At 36.9% G+C, this 23904-nt stretch overlaps 2 protein-coding genes across 2 annotated transcripts in view; both read left to right on the top strand.

Annotated features, from left to right (window-relative positions):
- The window catches only part of LOC124157756 (coiled-coil domain-containing protein 170), a 47245-nt gene extending 41840 nt beyond the window's left edge, over positions 1-5405 (top strand). Inside the window, exons 12-14 of the mRNA XM_046532756.1 lie at positions 1293-1403; positions 1599-1724; positions 4193-5405. Of these exons, the coding sequence (XP_046388712.1) occupies positions 1293-1403; positions 1599-1724; positions 4193-4624 (669 nt within the window). The 3' untranslated portion in view covers positions 4625-5405. The remainder of the gene's footprint in view (positions 1-1292; positions 1404-1598; positions 1725-4192) is intronic.
- A 2081-nt stretch (positions 5406-7486) lies between these two features.
- On the top strand, positions 7487-14728 carry LOC124157755 (60S ribosomal protein L9). The gene is made up of 5 exons (XM_046532755.1): positions 7487-7566; positions 7831-7969; positions 8062-8175; positions 8264-8477; positions 14575-14728. Exons 2-5 carry the CDS (start codon positions 7832-7834, stop codon positions 14676-14678), a joined length of 570 nt encoding a protein of 189 aa, XP_046388711.1. The 5' UTR covers positions 7487-7566; position 7831; the 3' UTR covers positions 14679-14728.
- Positions 14729-23904: the final 9176 nt, after the last annotated feature.

The raw sequence follows: 23904 nt of genomic DNA, 5'->3' as shown, positions 1-23904 counted from the left end.
GTATGACGAGAAATAATATCATACGGCCATAATTTGAAAATCATTCACATTTGTGAAATGATAGCGAAACGACGGTCGTAAGAAAAACACATAATTTCACAAGAATAGCAACGTAGAATATAAAAATGCCGAAAGGAATATCTAATATATAAATATTGTACTCGTCGGGTTATCAGACCTAAAATTAAAATTCATAAATGTCAGATCGCGTGGACCTTGAATAATTTCTGTTTTTCATGAGTGCACCAGCTAAGTTTTTCTCTATAATTGGGTTTTATAGTGGTAACTACACCTTTAACATTCATCAGTTGCCGTGGTGTAATGGTTAGCATATAAAGCTGCGGATGCATAAGTCACATGATCGGTCATCCTACGTGTTGTTTTTTTCTTCTTTCCGCCTCAAGGATAAAGTACTTGTATTATGCTTTGTATCTTCACCAGCCAGTCGCTTGCAGATATTAATTTTTTTCTATTTACGGGAAAATATTATAATTTGTTAAGCTCTTACGAAGACTTGCTGAATTTCACCGTTAGGCTATAAATTCATGTCGGGATGAGCAGCATAGCATGTGTAGTTTGCTGTTCAGCTGCCTTTGGTGCTCCAACAGAAGCGGCTTACGCAAGTCGCTTGTGTTGGAGCACCTATTCTTCCCGAAAATGTTACCCTTGTCTTATATAAGCCCCTTAGTTTACAATAAGCTGCTTATCAATTTTTTCCGTAAGAAAACCATTAGAAACGGATTACTCTCTTACTTTGTGCTGTCTGGGAAGTGGCGTTACTGGATTTTTCACCTACCGACGCCACTCAAAAGTTGCCAGTATTAAGGGACATGTCAGTTTTGTGCTAAAGATGTGCTGCTATTTTCTGTGTAACCTTATTAACATTCCAGGTTTAAAACTAAGTGAATTCCAAATGCATAAATAAAATCCTCAATTTTTTAGATAACTTTAAAATTGACATCTTTGTATTTCATCTCCAAATATGTATCAGTGAAGCGGAGCTTAACTCACTTCCCCTGTTGAATCACCTTTCCCATCTCTCGACTTGGTAAAAGTTATTCTATTCCCTTCCTCTACATGGAACCAACAAGAAGGACAAGATTTTCCATTTCCACCAAGTTACCTCCATTTCCTCTGCTGACACCCCTTCCACTCATCACTGCTCTGCAAATGTAGGGTCCATAATCTTTCAAACAGTCTCCGCCTTATTTTATGGTTCCCAAATGGCTTTGCTCTACATTACAACATAATTTTGAGCCCTCCACTGATTAAGTATTTTTTATGTTATTCAGATCACATCCTTGGAAAGAGGGCGAAAAGTAGAAGATCTTCAAAAGAAGTTGGCAGAGTCAGAATTGCTTAGAACCAGGTACAACAGGAAAATGGCTCTACTCAAGGACCAGGTAAATGAGGGGCCTATTCTTTTATGATAAATTTGCATCATTTATTAAGTCACGTATATCTATTTATTTAAAGTAACTTTTAATCAAAATAGGATAATTAACATATTTGATTATGAATTCTTTGATTTAAAAAGTTCTTGTGGTGTGCATGTAAAAAGCTTTTTAATGTAACCTTTTATTTCCTTGTGGTAACAGGTTAGATCAACCTCTGAGGTAGCTGAACAGGATCGAAATATGAATGACAGAACCATTCAAATGCTAAGAGATGAGCTTGCATCAGTAAAGCAAGCACTTGCGGACACATCGCGGAGGGAGAATCAGGTCAGTATCTTCTGAGCTGATCCTTGTGGGTGGAAGTGAAATTCCTCTAGGATTCCAACTGGGTTATTTGCTCTGTTTCCAATGATGTTTCATTGGAGGACTTTTTCTTGCTTTTCAATGTTAATGATGACCTTGAATAGCATGGACAAGTCTTTGAAATATGAGTGGAGAATATTACTGAGAAGGAAAACTTAAAAAAAATGACTAGTCTTCCTGAATGACAAATTAAAAAAGAACTGCAAATTCAGTTTGCTAGGAAAATTGCATTCCCTTTTCTTGACTTCGTTATTAGTTCTCCTTTTTTTCTCATGGATAGAAGAAGACACTTCTCATAATTAATTACTTAAGTACCACTCTTTTCCACCTGTCTTCAAAGGAATGCAAGTGGCCCTACTCATAAAGTTCTTATACTTTCCCAAAAAATCGTCTGCTTTATTTTACGGATTCTTCTTTCCCAATCAGTAAGGGATTTTGATAAATGCTAGGTGAAACTCAGTACAAATGACTCGAATGCGCACATTTTTATTTTCATGGTTATAAATGGTTAGTGTCCTAACACCCTCTTCCACGTATCTATGGAGGCAGATTGCAGGGCAGTATATAGATGTCTCTCGCAGAAAATACAGGGAGGTGGAGAACATACTTACCTACTGGCATTACACACCTAAAAGAGTGTGTGCTTCCTTTATCATTCCTCTCCAGGTACATGTCTGTCAACAGCAAGGGGTCAACATCTCCTTCCTCCTATTTGTATGTAAGGTCTTCTTCTATGTCATCCATCCACCTTTTTCAAAATCTGAAGTTTTCTTCCCTGTGGCCTCTGACTGAATTTCTGCCGGAATGCCGTAATTTCAGGCATTCTCCTTAGATGATCAAGCCACCTCAGTCTAGAACACTCGATTTCATGTACCTGACTAGGTTTCTCACACAGTCTGTAGAGCTGTGCATTAGAATAGACACACCAGGAGTTGTTTTCCTGGATTGAGATCTTCCTCCTCCATAGCTTATTTATCATATCACTTCATTCTGTGATTTACAATGGAGGTGAGGCTTTTTTAAGTACTGCCTTGTTTGGATTGGATTTTTTTTGCTGCTAGAATTTTTGCTGCTCCAAAGAGCGTGATGAAATGAAATGAATGAGCTGCATTTGTTGCATTTTGTGGAAAAATATTTTACATGGCGGACAGTAACCTAATTGCCAAACCCAATCTTCAGCAATATCTTTCACTCTATTTTTCCATTGTTTGTAATGTATCTATGTATTTGGGGAGAATAGGGTAGTTTCCTTCATCAAAGAAAACAAAAGGCATTGATGGTGATTCGTTACCCACCATTAGTGTATTCATAATACACAAATTATTTGGTTTTTGAAATACCGGTTTAGACGAATGGCAAGGGTCAAATTTTATCCTCATTTGAAAAAGGCCAGATTGGCGCCCATGCGATTCCACTCCACGTGACGTCACAGGGACCTAGTTTCTACACGAGAGGATAGGAGTTATGCATCGTCAGAGGCTACCAATGCATGCATGAGTCACAGAGCTCAGGGAAACATGTCTTAATAATCACCTATTAAAACTGGCTAAGGTCGGAAAGTTTTCTTCGATTGATAAGGTATTAATAAACCTTTTTTAAGCCATGCGCTACCAGACAGGAAGGTACTCAGCTACCCGTTAGCATCCTGCGTCCTATCAGCGCTCAGAGCCTCGATCAAGGTCACCTACCAGGCGGGAGGAGGAACCAGAAATGCGTCGTACGGACTTTTTCCCTTCATTCCTACTTACGCGTCGCGTTTTCGCGCACTTGAAATTTTTCACTTTTCATTTGATCGCGAAAAATAGATATCGTCATTTAAAAATCTAAAAGCGTGAAATACGTACTCCAGGAGTAATAATCTTTCGATTTAGGCAATAAAAAAATAATAGGAAACCACCCTATTGAGGTGGTGGGTGGAGTTCTTGGCCAATAATCGAAGGTTCTTAGGTGCAAATCTTGGGCAAAGCCTTCAGATACCCTCAAGCATAAAGATGATATTAGTAGGAGGTGGCCAAGGGAAAAGAAGCCTTCACTGAATGTACAACATTCATATGCTTTGGCTTAGTGTGAAGTGAATCCTACCCTCACCTATCCAAACTAACCCTTGTGTTGAAGCTCTGAGTAATTGAATCTCCTATTATTTTGGATGGAACTCAGGAGTATTGTTTTAGTTAACATAAAAACAAGCTCAAAATTCAACTTTATTTTTATTTCCCGAGTCCTTCTGAGATGTGTGATGGGATGGGTTGGGCATCTCAGCTGAAAGAATTGTCCACGTACTCTAAATGCATGCATTTCACCATAAAACTTAAGTATCGGGGGAACAGTACGTTTACCCATGATGTTTCACATAATGATAGCATTTAGATTTTAAAAATAATCCTTTTACATCTAGACGTGAAAATGCTTACTAAAAATTTTTTTCTTTACAGTTGATAAACTTCCGTAGCTCAATAGCAAAACTGGCCGGTGTTGATCCAATGCGCTGTCCCTTGCCTGACTATGAGATAGTCTCACGCTTACAGAAAATTGTTCATGCACATCGTGAGTATTCATTGGTCTCTCGCCGCTATGAAGACCCTCGTCTGCTCAGCAACACAGGAGGCGGTAATCCAGGAATTGGGTTGGATAGTCTTGGAAATGTGGGTGGTAATGCTGGGGCTCCCAGTCCTACTGGTGGTGGTTTGAGCACAGGTGGTCTGAATACCAGTGGAACAAGAGCCAGGTCTCGTTGCTATGACGATTCAGGCTTTGTGGACCCCCCAGATTTCTCAGCATCGCCAGGCCTCTTGCTTGATGATGATATTTTCCCTGATGACAATCTTAGTGGGGCTTACAACAAAAGACCTCTCCGCTCAACTTAATTTCAGCAACACGCATTTTACAATCGTGTCTTGCTTTAAGGAAAATGAATTTCCTGATCTGTACAAATATAGCATCCTACCTGGATGCTAAAACCTTTGGCTAATATGTTTAAAGTTAATGAATTTGTATAGAAATCAGTATTTTTTGTTTAGGAGTAGATATTGTTATGTCTTTATATTAATACTAGGTGCTTACTCATATTTTAATGCCTATATTTTGAACAGAATCGATAAAAAATTGTATAGCAAGAAATATTATGGATTGTACAAAAATAGATGAAGGGTGGCCTTTTTTGATGAAAACCTATTAAATCTGTTGTATGAGAAATCAATTTATTTGATCGTACATATATTCTAAAAGTGCATTTTGAAAGCAATCAAAATTTATTGCGTATTTTCGGAGTAGATTGCAATATTTTTAATGAGATAAATGATGGTAGTTCTTGTCATGTCTTAGTTAAAAGGATGTTCATATGATAAGAAATAGATTAAGCCAGAAGGTGAATGGGAAAAGAAATAGGTTGTAAATGGTTAATAAGCATAATGAGTGTGAACCACCACACACATAATTTGTTTTAAATGAAGCATCAGAGTTTATATAAGGGCCAAAAAAAGTGTGTTCAATTTTCCGAGTAATTTTTCGAGAAAACCTCTCAACTGAAAATGGAAGCATTTAATAGCAGTGTATTATGTAAAGAGAACCACCCCTTAGTAATTATCACGTAAAGGTCAAATGATTTATTTGTTAATGAAATAAAAATGCACAAAATCTGCTTAATCATTCCGTCTCCTTTCCTTTATCCTATCACCTTCTTGAAATGGAAGTGCTTATGCATTTCAGTAATCTAAAGGTCTGGTGGATGATCAGCTACTCTGCCAATGCCATATACATTGAAGGGAGCCAGACAAGGTAGTACATGTGATCAGTGGCACAGCGAGGGGTGGGTTTTGGGGGATAAACCCCCCTACCCCCAGAGCTCAAGAGAAATTTTTAAGTTAAATCTATTTTACTATATTGGATTGATATTACTAATAGAATAGTGAAAGAATTAATAAGACATTCCTCAGAAAGCCGTAAAAATCACCATTTTGAACCATTTATCTTAAAATTCTGCAATTTATATATCTCGCACCTGCCGCTTATCCTGGTGGGTATTCCATACCCCACACATCCAGGTATTAGTAGCACCTAAACACCCCCCCCCCCCCCCCCACCCTTAATTCCTGGCTGCACCCCTGCATGTGATGGCTTCCTGTGGAGATCTGTTGGAAATGACATGGAACACTGCCTCTTCCCACAAATATGAGACAGTAATATTAGTCTAAATCACTCATCTAACTACCCACTTTTTCATTACAATTGGCTTTTCTACTTTTCCTTTGGGGGCTTCCATAGGCAGATCTAGGGGGGCACTTGCTTCCCTCCAGACACTTAAAAAATATGCAAGATTTTGAGCATGGTCCCATTATCATTGTGCTCTTTTTGTATTACGAGGTATCCTTGAGCCCAGAACAAAATCCTGGATACAGCCTTGCTTGTGTCCCCCCCCCAGAAAAATTCCTGGATCTGCCCCTGGGGGCTTCCATCAATTGTGAGGTGATTTTTGTCCCCACCACCTCCCTTGTTAGATATCGTGAGAATTGGCTCAACCCTCTACTCCCTCTCTCTAAGCTCCCTTGCGATTTTTTCTAAATGTGTATATTCAATCTAAATACGTTCGTTAATCTATGCATCATTGCATTGGATTTAATGAAAATAACAATTTGTTTTATTTATGGTTAGTTAAGACCAGTATTTAAGATTAATAACAATAAGATCGTTGTCTAGAAACACTGCTTCTTGTGGGAAAAAATTAAGTGATTATTGCTTGGATCCCCCTCTCCCCTACGTGATACAATCCCTCAAACAAAGCGCCTCACAGGGAAGAAGAAGAAATTCACTTTGAATTTAGAGACATGGAATGCAAAGACAATTATGAAGATACAATGCTGGAAATGATCAAGCAGGAAAGGTAGATTTGATATGCTGGTGCTAGAGGAGGTGAGATGATAGGGACTAATGAATTGGCAAATACCCAAGTAGGAATAAAATTGTGGTGATGGACTGACTGAAACACTACAGTGGGAGTAATGGAGGAAAATTTGTACGGAATAAAAAACAGTTGGGGGAAGGAAGCTACAAAGTTATGAAGGAGGAGTTGTAACAAGCACATGCTAAGGCATCAGACATATTCGATGATCTGAGAGGAAGTGACCTCATTCATGAGTTTACGAAGGGTCATTATTAAAAAAGGAAGCATTACTTATTTGACAAAATCTATACCACGAGAGGATAACTTTTAATTTTAGAATATATATTCTTTCAATTAAAAAGCATTCTAAATTTAAACTAATGCATTCAAGTAATTTATTGAGTATCCCAGTAAATATGAGCAGAGAAACATATTATGTACTCGATTTTTTTGACTCCAGGATCAAGAAGAAGACGATAAATCTGCCTTGATTTATAATTTTGAAATCATTAAAAGTTGTATCTTTAGAAGGGAAGTCTATAAATATATATTATATCTAAACACTGGTGAAAATTTTTCACACGAAAACAATGATAAACCTACCAATAAATTCAACAGAACTCCACTCTGAAAGGAGTAACTTTAAACTCCTTGAAATCGAACAACCGCCTTAGAAGTTTACTTCCGCCAAACTACGTTATCACCCATCATACTTGGTTCATCCAAAGTTATAATGAATATATTTTTTTCCCCATAACTATTTTATTGTAAATTTAATCAATTTATTTTAGTATTTTTTACGTTCTTTTTGGTTTTTGCTAATTATTTTGTAGGATTTTGATCATTTCGATTGTGTTTTATTTTGAGGGCGCCGCATGTGACCAAATCTTTAACCAGTCCATCTCTTCCGGTTCTGTGGATTCGCGTCAGGTACAGATGTTTTTTGTGAAATTATTATCTTATTGCCATCTTATTCATCCAATTAAATTCTGCACTGTGTGATTAACTAAGTTTGTTTAATTAATACTTTCCTCTGTATTTCATTCTTTAATCCACGATATCGCTTACATTAGCCTGTTAATTAGTTGTCAGATATCCACGTTGCACCTTATTGTAACTGGAAATGCTTCCATTAGCTTGTTTTTGTGGAGGTAAGTTGTTGACTGACCCTTAAATATTAACTCTGTTTTACAGGATGAAGCAGATAGTAACTAATCAGACGGTAAAGATCCCTAAGGAGCTTTCTGTCTCCGTGAAGTCGCGAGGGATAACAGTGAAAGGTCCACGAGGAACACTGCACCGGTCGTTCAAGCATTTAGCGTTGGACATTCATGTGAGTTACCTCTAGAACTTGTATTTTAAAATAATAATAATAGCCCCATGTTGATTGGAAGTTGTTCATGACTGGATATGTATTTTTTGTAGATGGTAAATCCCCGACTTCTTAAAGTCGAGAAATGGTTCGGAACTAAGAAAGAAATTGCAGCTGTACGAACAGTTTGCTCTCATATCGAGAATATGCTTAAGGGTGTCACAAAAGTGAGTATGAATTGAGTGTGTATCTGAAGTGTGTTTTTTGTAAGAATTCGATTTTACCAAATTAATGTTGTGCCAATTTTTTTGTCAGGGATTCCAATATAAGATGCGTGCGGTGTATGCCCATTTCCCTATCAACTGTGTGACGACGGACAGCAATTCAGTGGTTGAAGTGAGGAATTTCTTGGGAGAGAAATACATCCGGCGAGTGAAAATGGCACCAGGAGTTACAGTTGTCAACTCTGCTAAGCAGAAGGACGAGTTAGTTCTAGAGGGAAACAGCATAGAAGACGTTTCTAGATCAGGTAAATTTTGAGTGTTGGTCTTATGAAACCAGGCAGGTAGGTTCTGAAATTGTGGGAAAAGAAGTAAACAATTCGCATGCAGATGTAGTGGTACATCTACCCAGCACTCCGCGGCTTGATTATGATCAGTGGATGTGTTTGGTGTAGTGATAATGACGTGAATTGCAGCATGAGGTTGTGGCATAATTGAAAAAATTTCTCGTGGTTAATAGGAGAAAAGAATAGTCAAGGCACTCAACCCCTGCAGTTCTTCAATTGTGTCTGTATTAGTGAAGTGCCTATGGTCATGGTGACTTCATCTATGATACTGATATGTATTTGTCTAGGGCATTGAATGGGCTAGAGTTGTAAAGCTTAAGTTTTTTAATGAGTGATTTTTGGCGAAGGGTAAAAGTTCAAAATGGAATGAATACTTATTTTTCATTCTCGTCTACCTTTTATTTGTGCAGTTTAGGGAAAGTATTCATTATCTACGAAGCCATAGTCTCATCTAGGTAGTGGTTCTCCAGGTGTTATTTGGCGAAGCTAATTTTACGATTCTTGGTATAACTGTACAGTATTGGTTTTTGTAAGAGTTCATGTAGTGCTAATGTAAACGCTGCCCTGTTGGGCTTGTCGATTCTCATGATCCTGGGAATTGAGTGTTGGGTTGATCCATAATAGGGTATTTTTTTGTCTTTAAGCCATTTGTGAAAAGACTTATTCTGATGAATGTGTTATGATTCCAAGAGTTGTGGGGATTATGTAATTCCATGATACCTCTAAGAACATTATTGTATTTCTTTGACCATCAGTTACCTATCACATGTTCCTCGTCAGTGATGTGACGAATTTCAAATTTATATTTCTAATTAACAAGATGGAATCTATAAATAGTTTGCTAAATTTTATTTTTCTCCCCTGTGAGCACTCATGAGGTTTGAGAATTTGTGACTTCACGGTCTCTCACTAGTCCTAAGTGAGTTAATCCCATTTAAGCGGGAGCAGTTAAAATCATTCCCTTCTATTATTATTGAAGGCTATTTTCCTGGGTACAGCTTTTGTTCTTTATAATTCTGGGAACAAAAATGGTCAAGCTTGAAATGAAATTTTCCTAAGTAGTGCAAAAATTCAATTGTGATTCAAAGGCTCCACACTTAAGTTTGGTATTTGGTAGTAAAGCAGTCTTTGAAAAAATCATCTTACTTGAAAAATTAATGTTTTTACCCATCCTGTTTATACTTCAGCATATTTATGGAATTCAAAACCCTATTCACAACATGTTGAGAGACTGATTTACAAGTGTTGGAATGTTTTGTAAACTTAGTTACTTCATTTGAAAGTTAGTATGTAACATAACCGAATCACACTTTTGTCATTTAAAGATATGAATATTCAATTGAAAAATGTATTATCAGGCAGTCTTGATGTCAAGTTATCTCCGTAAGCTGGCATTCATTCATGTATGAGCTTGCTTCATTAATGTAACATTGCAGATTTTGTTAATGAAGTATATCACATACACTTGTGACAAGTGGTTGCAGATACAGGCACATGAGGTCAGGTGGGAAGGAAAAGGTGGTGGTGGGAGAAAGAAACTGAAATAAATTGTGCTCTGCCATGTTGGTGTACAGGAGCAAATAATTTGCCAAAATTCTGTTGAGGCTGGTAGGAAATCCTTAAATTGCTTCGAGTAAGTAAATAAAGCTGAAAACTTATTTCAAATCATGCAATGGTTACCAATCCAGGTACAGGCGGGCCTCGACTTTCGTACAATTCACACTTTCGTACGTTCAAAATTGACACCTTTTACTTGACTTCTGTACACTAAATTCGGACTTACGGACGTTGGTCTGTATTTTTTTTAATCCCGCGATGTTTACTGTGCATCCCAACATTCAATTGTTTCAAATGGCAGTATATGCGAACAATACGAACGTATACAATGAAGGGAATCGTTGGTAGTTGACTCTAATCTAGGTGATTTATTTGGGAGAGAGACTTCCTGCTATAGGCTCCTTCATCAAGAGAAAAAGAAAGCCTTCATTGGAGAGATTTTTCAAAAAAGTTGACCAGAAATCATCAAATAGCTTTCAATAAAACTAGTAAGATCTTAGTAATTGTGTTTTTTCGTTTGAGTGCTGTTTAATTCATGTACACCTTCGGAAACGATATTGTATGAAATATCGCTCGAATTCAGTTTGTCTTTTTTGAATAATATGCGAAATATACGCGATCACGAATGTCACCTGCCGAATGTCAAATTTTGGTGTGAAAATTAAAAGGTATCCAGAGTGCAGGTTCAGCAATGAGGAACTTGCATGGGTCGTAGATTGCTCTAAAAACTATTTTGAATAAGTCAAATGGATACATTAGCTCGCAAAAATACCTTCAGTTTCTCCATTCAACATCAAAAGAAATAAAAAAATTGCATTTAAAATCGAGAAAAATTTCTCTGAGCCGACCACTGCGCGGAGACACCCGAGCGTTGCCGAGGCCAGGCGTGACGTCATAGGTGCCTAAACAACCGTAGGGAGTAGGGAAATACGCTGAGCTCATGGTGTAAAATATGTTTTGAGGGAGTATTTAGCCGCTCATCGTCACTTTATTTTGTTCTGTTATTCTTGGGCAAGTTTTCCTATTGCTATTGTGCCTAGATTATTACTTGGGATATTAATAATGCGGCATCGGGATGATGAAGTACAAGCGTTTCACTTCGTGTGTTTTGGTTATCAGAAAAATGGATGATAACGTTGCCACTCGTTCAATTAGTACACCTGAAATTCATCTACGTCTACATAATACCCCGCAAGCCGCCTAAGAGGCGTGTGGCATGGGGTGTTACGACACCAGCCTTTTTTTAGGACACCAAAAATTGATGCCACGACCCTCATGAAATTTGTTAAGACAAATTATTGCTATACGTCGGCGGCAAATCGAGTTGTGAAAGAAACTTGTAATACTGGAGGATAACGATCGTAAGCTGTGCTGTTGACATTAGAGTAAGCTGTGCTGTTGAATTTGGCAACGCCGGATTAACGGAGAAGGTAGTCCTATCCGTCCTACCGTACGAATTCACTGCAAAACAGTCTGCACACAATCCACATGTGAGATCGCGAATCGGTTCCGCTGCCAACACACACGCAAGCTACAACCTATTTCAATATTAAAGGTAAATCCATAAACAATATATTAGCATATACCATAAAAATATAGTGGGAAATAGGCAAATACTCTTATCAAAAACTGGATGTCACTATCACATTCTTATATTCATCACGTACAACTTACAATAACAGAACTCGTTATGATGAATACAACTATTTATTCACTGATTTAAACCCTTAAATTAGCCCACACAAGTGACACAGGTGACATTTCTCACTACTATTCGTTGAAATAATGGAATAACAAACTTCACACACAGTTTTTATTTCAATAGCGTGATCGTGAAATGTCATATCTACGGTGAACAACGGAGATTAGTACGGCACTGACAATTTTTACACTACTGTTAGACATTTATCGATAGCGTAATAGCACTTTTTACAATTCAATCACGATGGAACACTGATAACTCTTGGCCGATATTTTTCAACCTTGTCAAACTTTGTGCATTACAACCACTGGCACTGTGATTATTAGCAGTAGCTTAACGGGAGATGTCACGTTGAAAATAACACTATTTTGGCACAAAAATGTTCCTAGATGTCTCCAATCAGCGAGCAAAAGTTGCATTGACTGGAATTCACCCCATAATACAAGCACAGACAGTCCTAAACGACGAATTCTCCGGTACCTACGAATAAACTGATGAAGTTATTGTATATAAAAGCTAAGCGGACATTAGTAAACATCAAAATCGTTCTAATTACATACTTAAATGAATGATATGCCGTCGATAACATCAACTTACAATTAACGTATCCCCCTTCCAATGGCCGTGGCTCAGACTCCTACAACGATGTTATTTAGGTATTATCAAATTTTTGGTTTAACTGCTCCAGTTTTATATTTTATGCCCTTACTCAGATATTAATATTATAAATAATGCATAATAGGAGGGCTTCCAAGCCTCTATCGTCGGATATTTATCTTTAAATATAAAATAATCAACACGTCTAAGAAACGAAGCTCTCACAACTGCTGGCAACTATTACAAACAATCACAACAATAGCTTCGCGTGATGTTTAGGCACCTTTGACGTCATCGAGGCTTCGTCGGCAGTGGCTTGGGGGGTGAGGGAGTTTTTCCCGCGCTTTAAAATTCGTTATATTTATCATTAAATATCTCGCGAAGGAAAACTCAGATTTACATGCGGTTTTCTTTGTTGTATTCAGAAAATAATTTTATGTCCGCCTATGAAATAAAAAAAATTCATGCAAGTTCCCCATTACATTTTGTTATGCTTCTTGATATGTCTTTTTATTTATAGTGGACGTAATAAGTGGAATGTCAACTTAAACGCCAAGAGGAAGTTTCATTTGATAGCCAATGGAGTTCTTGTTTTTTTAAACTTTTATTTACATTTTCTGCGTATTTTCGAAAGAAATTAGATGATTCGAGGAATTTTATTAACTTATTATTAAAATTTAGTGAATTGAAATAAAATCCGCGAAAAAAAGGTTTTAATACGTATATTCCGCTCTTTTGGAACGTTACCCCTAATTAGTATGGAAGTCAATGGTTCGACTTTCGTACAAGTTTTCCGGAATGCATTGTGTGCGAAAGTCAGGGACAGCCTGTAATCAATCGATTCTAGCTCAAGCACTCATATTTTCTCTGTAATCTAGCTGTATTGACTCACTCACTCCGTTAGAAGTGACTTTTTGATGGATAAGTATCTGCAAAAGCTTTTGCTGTGTCCTATAGTGACCTAGTCTTAGTTGGTCTGAAAATTAACCACATCAAAGTTGCTTTCTTAATTTAATTTGGGTAAATATCCTTGTTATTTTTAGTGAGTGTATATACAGTAATGGTTGAAAGTTTCATTTGGTCATTCTTTTCGTATCAGTGGAGCTTGAATCAGAATCGAACAATGGCTGAATTTTACCTCATCAATGCTTTTGTATTCAAATGTTCAGTAGTATACTCTTTAAGGTAGGAAGCAGTCATATTTTGTTATTTAGGAAGGAGGAAGCATGAGTAGAAGAATTTTTTAAGTGATGAAAGAGAGAAATGAAAGATGGAAGTCATTCTTTCATCAATTTTTACGCATTGGCATTGAGGGCTAGGCAATATTTCAAATACAGGTTTTTGTTATTTTTCCATTCTAAAATAAAAAAATAGTTGTATAATACTTTTAAAGTAGCTCTAATAATACTTCTGTAACATTATGCCTCAGAGATCACTTCATTTTCGTTAGAATCGTATTTAACATGTTTGCAACTATCCATAACATGCCAAGGCAGGTTATATTTTTTAAGGTATCTTAGTTTCCATACAATTTTTTTGAGGTATTTAAAATACTATTTTGTAGTTCATTTTTCAAATATCTGCTATTTTGCATTTCAAATACGTTTGGAGTAGCACTATGTATTTCAAATTAACCTTGGTCTGTATTTTGTCCAGCCCTGTTGGCACCCGTCTCCACCCTTGACTCCTGTTGGTCCCTAAGCACCCTGATCAATTTCTGCTGTAAACACATCCCACCACTGACCCCCTTCAGTTTACCCCGACTCCCATCTCCCTTGCACCCTAATTTAAGAGTGGGAGCTACTGCAAAACCTGTGCAATTTCCTGCTGAATATGACCACTAGGTTGTAGCTCAGTCATTTCTGAGTGGTCTTAAGCTGCTATTGCCTGACACCTCCTTACTGGTTGGTGGGAGCTCAGTAATTAGTTTAAAGTGGCCAGTGGTGTGTTACTAAACGATTAAAAGCCACTGTGCAGAGATTCACCATTGTATTGAGTTCTCACTACCCCTGAATAAGTCGGTGTAATTGTTGACATTGCAAGACTGGCCCATCACCAACCGAGTTTTCAGAAAGTAACCATGTAATGTCAAGTGAGATACTCCCTCTACATGAAGAAATCTGTTGTCACATAATTGTGCATAACTGACCTTATTTTTTTATTTTCAAATGTTTCATATATTGATTTTGTTTTCTTTTACAGCTGCTCTCATTCAGCAATCTACGACAGTCAAAAATAAGGATATTCGAAAGTTTTTGGATGGACTTTATGTTTCTGAGAAGACAACAGTGGTGCAAGATGAATAGATAAGTTAATTCATTGTATGTTTTCTCTCAAATAAAAAAATTTAAATTAATCTGTGGATATTTTATTTTTCGTTATCAAACAATCAAAGGTGGACTAGAAATTGTCTGCTTTCTCAGCCATAGGGTTCATAAACTCATACATATAATCAAAATCTCTAAATGGTTCTATTGTAAAATTAATGTTTTACATTTTTTACATATTTTGTCATGAAATTTGGTGGGTGTCTTCGTAAAATCCATTTATGAGATAGATTCCTTGTAAGTCCTTATATACTGTTGCTGGCACAAAAATCACTGCATGAGTTTGGATACTACCAACTAAATATAAATTGATTCAGAGAAAAATTTCTGAGAAGATACTTGGCATTGCACTCACTATTAATTTGTGGTATATGGAGCATTTTTCATCAATTCAGTGGCTCCACCTCGTGAAGCCTGAAATACCTATGTGCTGTGCATTGTTTTAAGGTTTAATTTCATATTTTAGTAACTTGATTTCGTTTTCAAGGCTGAGGAAGTAGTAAATGGTTTCAAGAGTTAAGACCAAAGTATTTTTTTATTCAATTTTCTTACTCTGCTCTGAAAGAGTGCATTTTTATTGCTTATTATTATAAGTTAAGTTCTTGAAGCCTTTATTTATTAGCTTGGGATTTGAAGCGGTACGATGTGGAAGTTGGCATGACTGCACTAGTGAATATGTAGGCAATTTTTCCTTTTTAAAATATCTGGAGACTACTTTTTAAAGCATCACATGGTGACAATTTAAAAAGTGGTACCAGTCATTTATAACATTTTTACAGTTGGAAGTATGCTATATATTTTCTAGTGCAATCCTTCACTATCCGTTTTCCCAAATGGATAAGTGAGGGAAATCGAGCATATTTTCTAAGTGCTCACCCACTTGTGTGCTTGGCCTCAGAAGGATTGTATTTCACCAATGATCATGTTATAGTAGAAGTGAAATTCAGGTGATCTCTTACTGGTTTTTCTTGATAAACCAGTAAGGGTTGGTTGAACCATGGTGGTAGTGAGAAATATTAATAAGATGTTCCCTGCTGGGTGGGAGAGGTAATGTCATGAGAGAAAGGCTTTTGAGCCTAGATAGAGGGATAGCATGTTCATAGAACATTGATTGCATGGTAGAGTCTGGATTCTGTGGAACCTTGATAGTTTTTTCAATTAACCATTAGCTTCATTACCTGCATAACATTTCTTTAGCCACTCCCCAAGAGACACACTCTTTCATATTCATTTCTACATAAACAAGAATTCTAATGAACACTATGTAAAATACTCACATATAGCATGACACAAATATGGCTAAGAAAGTGAATCGACTGCCTTCCTATTTCAGATATCCATTTGACATTCTTGAATGAATAGTCTACTGTCTCGAGGCTAACTGGTGGTGTTTACCTATTCCCTGTGGCTGAGTCTATATCCATTAGCATCATTAGTCTCCTAATTAGTGACATAGATAATGCCTATTGGGATCATTAAGTGGGATAAATAAAGATTTTATTTTTGTCAAATGAGATTATCCATACTGACTATGTTGGAAGGTTCAGGGAAATGATGGGGAAGGGAGTGGCCTGCTAGTGTGTTGTTTTGTTTAAGACAGCTCATTCTAAGCATATCTTTCTTGTATGATAATTGTGTTACATATTTAGGTCAATGGTATGCTTTAGCAGGAACAAAAGGCTACCACATTTCTACAATTTAAGAAAGTATACTTCGTAGGGAACTGCTTTTTTTGTAGAAGCATGGATACAGAAAATGAAACCTTAATGTATTTCCAAATAATACGTCTGATAGTCTACTTATGAGGCTTGGCCAAAATAATGTGGCTTTCCTTACAGCTAAGTGGCTCCTACATATATTATTTTAACACAGGGTGTCTGATGACTGGTAAAATCTGAAATTATGCGTGAATTTTTAGTCCCTAAAATTATGCATGAATTATTCATGAATTTTTGCTCTAGCCTGGAATTCCAATATCTTCTATTTCAAATTCATTTAACAGAATGGAACTGTCACTCTTGACTCCAGTAAGATCCAAAAGTATGAAGAGTAAAATGCCTGGCGATGTCAACGTGATAACATTTTAAATTGCACTTCATGAAAACATTTTATCTATATAACTCTGTAATTTATGACAATTGTCATGAGACATTCATAAATTAAGTGTTAAATTTCTATTAGGTACTAAGTGTCAGTCTTTAAATTTGGAATGTAAAATAATAATTATAATATTATTTAAAAGTGTTAAAGTAATTTTGAGTGTATCCTCATCTTTTGCAGTAATTACATAGAATAAGCCTGGAATTTTGTGATATTTCCCTGAAAAACCTGGAATTATGCATGAATTTATCTGCTTTGATTGGCTGGATACCCTGTGATAATATGATGAGGTATAGCTCTTTGGATGTACATAATGTATAACATTTGTGAGTTCACCACTAATCTATTCACAAAAATTTTCACAGCATTATCTGGAGTTAATGAGGGAATTAACTTGTGTTCCTAATTTAGCCATGAACCACCTATTAACAACAAGATGTTTTCTTTTGGAGTGCAATATTATGAATTCTTTCGAGTTAATTGAGTGGCTATTTTTCAGTGTATATTTCCAAATGAAATATTTAAATATGAGGGGAAGAAGCATACTAATTTCATGAGAAAATTTTTGTGTTTCCTGCTTCTAGGAGAAGCAACTATCCTGGCTAGGGCTTTCACTTTGCTGTTACTGAACCTTGGTTATCCATGGACCATTCTTCGTCATGATAAAGACTCATTTATCTGAGGCTTCTTCGTTATTTCAATGAATTCCTTTTTCAATCATTTTGTCACATATATATTCATCATTATGAGTTAACAATCTTAATATGGTTGGAAGAAAATTACTTTGCTTTTCTGTAAAACACACACTTTATTGCCGACTAGTTTCGGTACACTGTACCATTTTCAAGGCTAGTGATACACATAAGATTTTGCCGGGATATATACTCTGAATGTGTATCATTAGTCTTGAAAATGGTACAGTGTACCGAAACTAGTCGGCAATAAAGTGTGTGTTTTGTAGAAAAGCAAAGTAATTTTCTTACAACCATATAATGGAATTTTACCAAGTAAAGGCCTCAACAATTCAGTGTAACAATCTTAAGATTGTTTTGATACAGCTCCAATCCTCTCTGCTATCTGCTAGCCTTTTCATAGCAACGTATTTCTTCAATTTTACATTCTTTAAAACCTGTCCTATATATCTCATTCGGGGCTGTACCTTGCCCCTCTTCCCTTCCACCTGTCTTTCTGGGTTTGTTTTCATCAGGCTATCATGTAACATCATGCGGCCCCGTCTTGTGCTTGTAGTTTAGAAGACTTTTCTCCCACCCTTCTTAATTCTTCTTTATTACTTACACAGTTGATCCATTTTATCTCCATCATTCTTTGGTAGCACTACATTTCGAATGCTACCACTTTTGACTTCTCTGCTGCCATCAACATTTATGCCTCGCTTCCATATAGAACCTGGCACCTATTAATTTTCAGAATTAATGATGAGATTTTGTCACTAAAATACAGGTGATAGTAGTGAGAAAGATCTTTTATATAGAGATCTTTGCTTATGGAATGTCAACTTTACAAAGTAGAATAACTGTAGTAAAAGTTATTTATGAACATAATTTATCCTGGGGTTCATTGATGGTTTATTCAGGAAAGATGTTTTTCAAATTATCATGCCTAGGGCTGGGCAGTATTTTAAAATAATTGTATTTGAAATGCATCTGTATTTGTCATTTCGAATACACGACCTTAGTGTATCTTATTTTGTATTTCAATTACAGATTTTTGATATAATTTCCATTTTAAAATAAAAAATACATTTGTTAAGTACTTTTGAAGGAGCTCTGATAACACTAGTCAACAAATTTAAACTTTTTTTTTGCATCTGGTTTGTAAATGGGTGGATTTACCTAATTTTGGGGTGCTGAATACACTGGTAAAATCAGTTTATCTCTAGGACGTCACATTTCCTAGATACACAGCAGAATAAAAAATGGTAATAGCGAAAATTGACACAATTAAGACAAACAAAAATAAACATTCAGAAAGTATGAAATCAATACACTTTTGTATGATGTATGGGCATGATGCCTATAAAAAATCCCAAATAGTTAAGAAGACATTTTCACCTTTAATCATCTTTGGTTTTTGAAAAATGCGACGACGGAGCTATTCTTTCGTTTGCCATTTCATCACTCTCCCTAACTAGACCCCAGCTGTAGTTACCCATCATCGAAGGGTTCCATTGACCTTGGTAACGGTGTTCCATGGTAGGAATGTCTTGGTGAAAGCATTCACCATGCTCATCGCTTACGGCTTCCAAATTTTCCGGGAAGAAATCAAGGTGAGAATGTAAAAAGTGAATTTTAAGCGACATTCTACACCCCATATTCTTATAGTTGTCCTGCAGATCATTCACAGTAGTAACATAGTTTATGTCTTTTCTGTTTCCCAAAAAGCCCTTCACGATTGCTTTAAAAGAAGACCAAGCAGCTAATTGGATATCTGTGAGTTTGGTATCAAAGGTTGGATCTTTCAGCGATTTTCTTATTTGTGGTCCAACAAATATACCCTCTTTCAGCTTTGCCTCACTTAATTTGGGAAACTTTTCTTTTAAGTGATTGAAGGCCTCATCTTCTTTATCCAGAGCTTTTACAAAGTTCTTGATAAGGCCCAACTTGGTATGAAGGGGAGGCAAAATGATTTTATCGGGCTCAACCAATGGGGTATTGTTCATATTTACGTTTCCAGGAACATATGACTTCCTTATATGCCATTCCTTGACTCTATATGTAGTGGTTTTTGGTGTCACGGCTGTCCCAAAGGCACAAAAAGCAGCAGTATTTCGTGAATCCAGCCTGTAAACCTGTAAGGTGTGCAACAACTTTTAAATCACAGCAAAGCTGCCATTCATGATCCTTATATTTGATTGCCTCTAGCAGCAAAGCCATGGTTTCATAAGTTTCTTTCGTGTCTACTGCGTAAGCCAAAGGTACCAATGGAAATGGATTGCCATTATGCAGTAGTACTGCTTTTACGCTGGTTTTACAGGAGTCAATAAATAGTCGCCACTCCTGTGGATTATAATGTACACCTAGCTGCATCATCAGACCATTGACATCCCAACATACACACATTGAATTCTGCATATCGAAATATTGAGTGAAGGAAGCACCTCTTGATCTGAAACAGGAAATTTTTGTCTCTGGAGCTAGAAGATTCCGTTGTTGCAGTCGTGACCCCAAGAGTTCAGCTTGTTGTTTTGAAAGTTTTAGATCGCGAACCAAATCATTCAATTCCTCTTGATTAAAGAGCTGAGGCGAAGTGTCATGATCTTGAGGGCAGTACTGTTCTATATGTTCAATACTTTTTGATTTTACTTGACATGGTGTCTGGTTCTGTGGCTTCCAAGTTACAGACAGGAACAGGCAACCCCTCATCATGGGGCACAGGCAAATGCACTGAAGATACATTTGGATACTTTATTGTATGACTAGTTTTGCTTGAATGTCCCGAAATATTTGTAAGACAGAAGTAACAGTTTGAATAATGGTCTTTACTCTCACACCACACCATCAGGACAGCGAATGACATGGCTCGGCGTTTTCCTTTCAACCACTCGGTTAAGGTTGTAGCACAGGTTATGCAGGCAATATGAGGTGCAAAATTTTTATCTTGATCGCCAAGAGGACAATCAAAATAAGTTTTATACGCCTTCTTAACCAAATAAGTGATTGGTTTTCTTTGGGTTTTGGAGTGACTTTCCCGCACACAAAACAATAGTTGTCGGGGTGGTTTACACAGCAACGGGATTTTCTAGTTGCCATTTTTCTTAGTGTAAGTTTTATACACAAAATTTTCCACTATCTTTCACACGAAACACTCACTGAGGATCTCTGTCACACCTCTGGATTACCACACCAACCATTTACTGACGATTTGTAGATCTTCCAGCTTTCCTCGGCAAATAAAAACAATTAACAACAAACGATTAAACATCAAAACAGAAGACCAGCAAAAAGCAAAATGGTGAATACGAAAATTTAAAAAAACTTAAAAAACTCAAAAATGGTACGTGCTAGAACATTTTGAAAGGTATATTCGGATTCTACACACCAAAATACATACTAATTGATGTATCACATCCCAGATGCAAAATGGCTGTTGACTAGTGTAATTAACATAATGCTTCAGTGATTACTTCATTTTCACTATGAGCGTTTTCCTCATGTTTGCCACTATCCATCACCTGCCAAGGCAGGTTATATTTTTTTATGGTCTCTAATGTCCATACAAATGTATTTTATATTTTGAAAGTTATTTAACCCTTTTGCTGCTTCAATAGATTTTTCATCGGTTCCATTATTTTGCCTATTATCCAGAAAAAAATGAATTGAATCATTCATTTGACGTCGCTGAATGTCGCCGCACGAATGGACGTAGTTCCGCTAGAATTTCGAGCAGATGACAGCACCTACGACCGAAGGGAGGGTTTTTCGAAAACGTAGATATTTACCCGCATGTCGTGTTGAAAGGAAAAGTTTTTTGAAAGTCGTGGAATATCCCCGCATGTCGCAGGCAATAACCATAATGTTTTTTGCGGGTATTCCCGCTTGTAGCAGCGAAAGGGTTAAAATACATAATATTTTTTAGTTTTTTTTTCAAATACATACTCAGCGGCCTGTATTTCACCCAACCCTGATTTTGCCTGATATTCTTTCGTGATAAGCAAGTTTCCTTGCATTAATAGTTGCAGAAAACTCATTTGATTGTTTTCCAACTGATAACAATCTAATATCCTTTAATAATGGAGCAATGCGAACAAATCTTTAACTAGGGAACTTAATGATATCTTAAAAAATGCTCATCAATGTAACTGCCCATCCTAGTGAGATTGACTGACAGGCAGTTAAATTATGCCTTTTATATGCACATTTTCGTTGTCTTCCTTTTTGGAATGGTTGAGTTGAAGGATTTTAAGACTTAGGGATTGTGCCGTTCTGCCTTGATAGAATTCTATGAAATATATCAGATAATTCAGCATCATAGGAGTGTGTTCATAGACTACAAAAGGCCCATTACTGGAAGTGAGAAATATTTTTCTTCTAAGTTAAACATACATTTGTAATGATATCTATGCTGTGGAGAATATTACCAGGTGTGAAACTTGAGAAATATTCACTGCCATTTTTTCAGTAAAAGAGCAGACATTACAATACCTGGAAAATAGTTTCTGAGCTATCCACTGTTTTCTTATACCTATCTATGCCCAGATATACTGAATAGGCTTGTCATCAATGATACCTATGTTACTGCTGACTGTGATAGTCTTTGAAAAATACAGTGGATAAAGTAGTGTTCAGAAAGGATTATCCGGTTCTCCTCAGGTAATTGGCAGTATGTATTGCAACATTTCTAAGAGTGACTTGTTCTGCATCCTGAGATGAACCTGAGAATACTTTCTTGGCCTGATACTCCAGGAAAATCTAACAACTTCAGTTCATCGAATAGTGTTCTTTATAAATATCAGTTTTTGATCTATCGCACACTTCTTCTCAATTAAGTGACGAAAAATCAACTGCCTGAACCCTTTTCCAAATAAGTTGATGGCATCATGAGCTCACGCCAATCAGTTCACTGCTTCCTCCTTTCCAGTTCTATTGAATGGATAGTTGAAGATATTGAATCATTTGAAGACTCATTTTTCTTTTTCCCCTTTATTGAAAGCAATGTCTTAACACGTTGCGTATGGATGGTGAGAATTCTCGTCATACTTTTCCCAAACGTTCCGGACGGGTGACGAAGATTCTCGTCATTTAGGCGTGTCAACCTAAACAATTTTAAAGTGTACAATAGGTATTCAGTTGTTGTTCGTTATTCATAATGAATTGATGCATCATATGGTTTGATTGGGTCAAGTTTTATTCTAAACATTAGCTTTTTAACCATGTTTAAACCAAAGGCATTATGCCCTTATAGGCACACATTTCCAATCTCAACACCTTCACCCAGAATCTGCATTCCTAGGAATTTAAATACCCCAGTACGCAACATGTTAATGTTAATTTTTATTGCTTGCTATAAGGGCTTACAAGTGGGTATTAAGTCTGGTTGTCACTTGGTTTGTTCCTTTGCTTGGCCAAGGCTGTATCCTCATCATAGGTATGAGCCTTTATATACTCACTGTGTTAAAACTTGTCTGACTTATTTTTAACTCTACTACGATAAATAGCTAGATGGCAGGAAGGACAGTCACCCGTTAGGAAAGTGTTGAAGTGTTTGTGAATTCAATGGGAAATGCATATTTTTCTAATTTATTTCCTATTTTCCAGGAAGAAACCAGTGCCTCATAATTCTTTAAGCATTGCCAAGGAAATTCAACTTAAACTTCCATTCCCACTTTATTGTACTGAAATTTCCATGAGATTCTAGTCCTTACGGAAGTCTGTTGTTCTCATCCACTCAAATGGGATGGCATCCTGCCTCCTAACCAGCAATCAATGCTGTAGCATACTTGCCTATGAAAAGTGATAATGGGAATATCACTATTCTTTTGCCTGACACCAGTGTCTAACTGATACTCAGTAAAATGAAACAATTGTCAATTATGTAAAACTGGGGAGTATTCATCTCTTTACTGTAACTGGCTGTTTACATACAGGTTGCTCCTCTCTAAACCTCCCAGTCTTAATGGGTTGAAGCAAACTGGATATCCCATGAGAATGCTGGCTTCTAATACAGACTGTGAATTCCAATTAAATTGCTGCATTTTAGATGGGGTTGAGAGCTCATGGAAGAGAATTGCTATATGTAGTGTATTCTTTTTCCCCCCTATTGTAACAGTAGAGTGAGCTACAGGGGCGGATCCAGGATTTATTTCTGGGGGGGGCACAAGCAAGGCCGTATCCAGGATTTTGTTCAGGGGGGGGCACAAGGATATCTCATAATACAAAACGATCGCAATGATAATGGGACCATTTTAAAAATCTTGCCTATTTTTGAGGGTCTGGGGGGGGCACGTGCCCCCGTGCCCCCCCCCCCTGGATCCGCCTATGGTGAGCTATATTGATTGAGGGTTTTTGAATCTTCTACCAATAGTCCATTTGCCAACTAGCAGGCCTATTTGAACTAATGCCAATCAGCTGCAGGTTCCCAGGCTAGT

This window comes from Ischnura elegans, chromosome 4, assembly GCF_921293095.1.
Source record: "Ischnura elegans chromosome 4, ioIscEleg1.1, whole genome shotgun sequence".
NCBI lineage: Eukaryota > Metazoa > Arthropoda > Insecta > Odonata > Coenagrionidae > Ischnura > Ischnura elegans.
The sequence above is the reverse complement of the archived record's forward strand: the minus strand, read 5'-3'. Positions and strand labels throughout refer to the sequence as shown.

What these genes read in the sequence shown, in the direction of transcription:
- LOC124157755 (XM_046532755.1), top strand. Translation starts at nt 7,832, where the DNA reads ATGAAGCAGATAGTAACTAATCAGACGGTAAAGATCCCTAAGGAGCTT. An exon ending in TGCTTAAGGGTGTCACAAAA is followed by an intron (nt 8,176 to 8,263) that starts GTGAGTATGAAT and finishes TTTTTTTGTCAG; the next exon opens with GGATTCCAATATAAGATGCG. An exon ending in AGAAGACGTTTCTAGATCAG is followed by an intron (nt 8,478 to 14,574) that starts GTAAATTTTGAG and finishes TTTCTTTTACAG; the next exon opens with CTGCTCTCATTCAGCAATCT.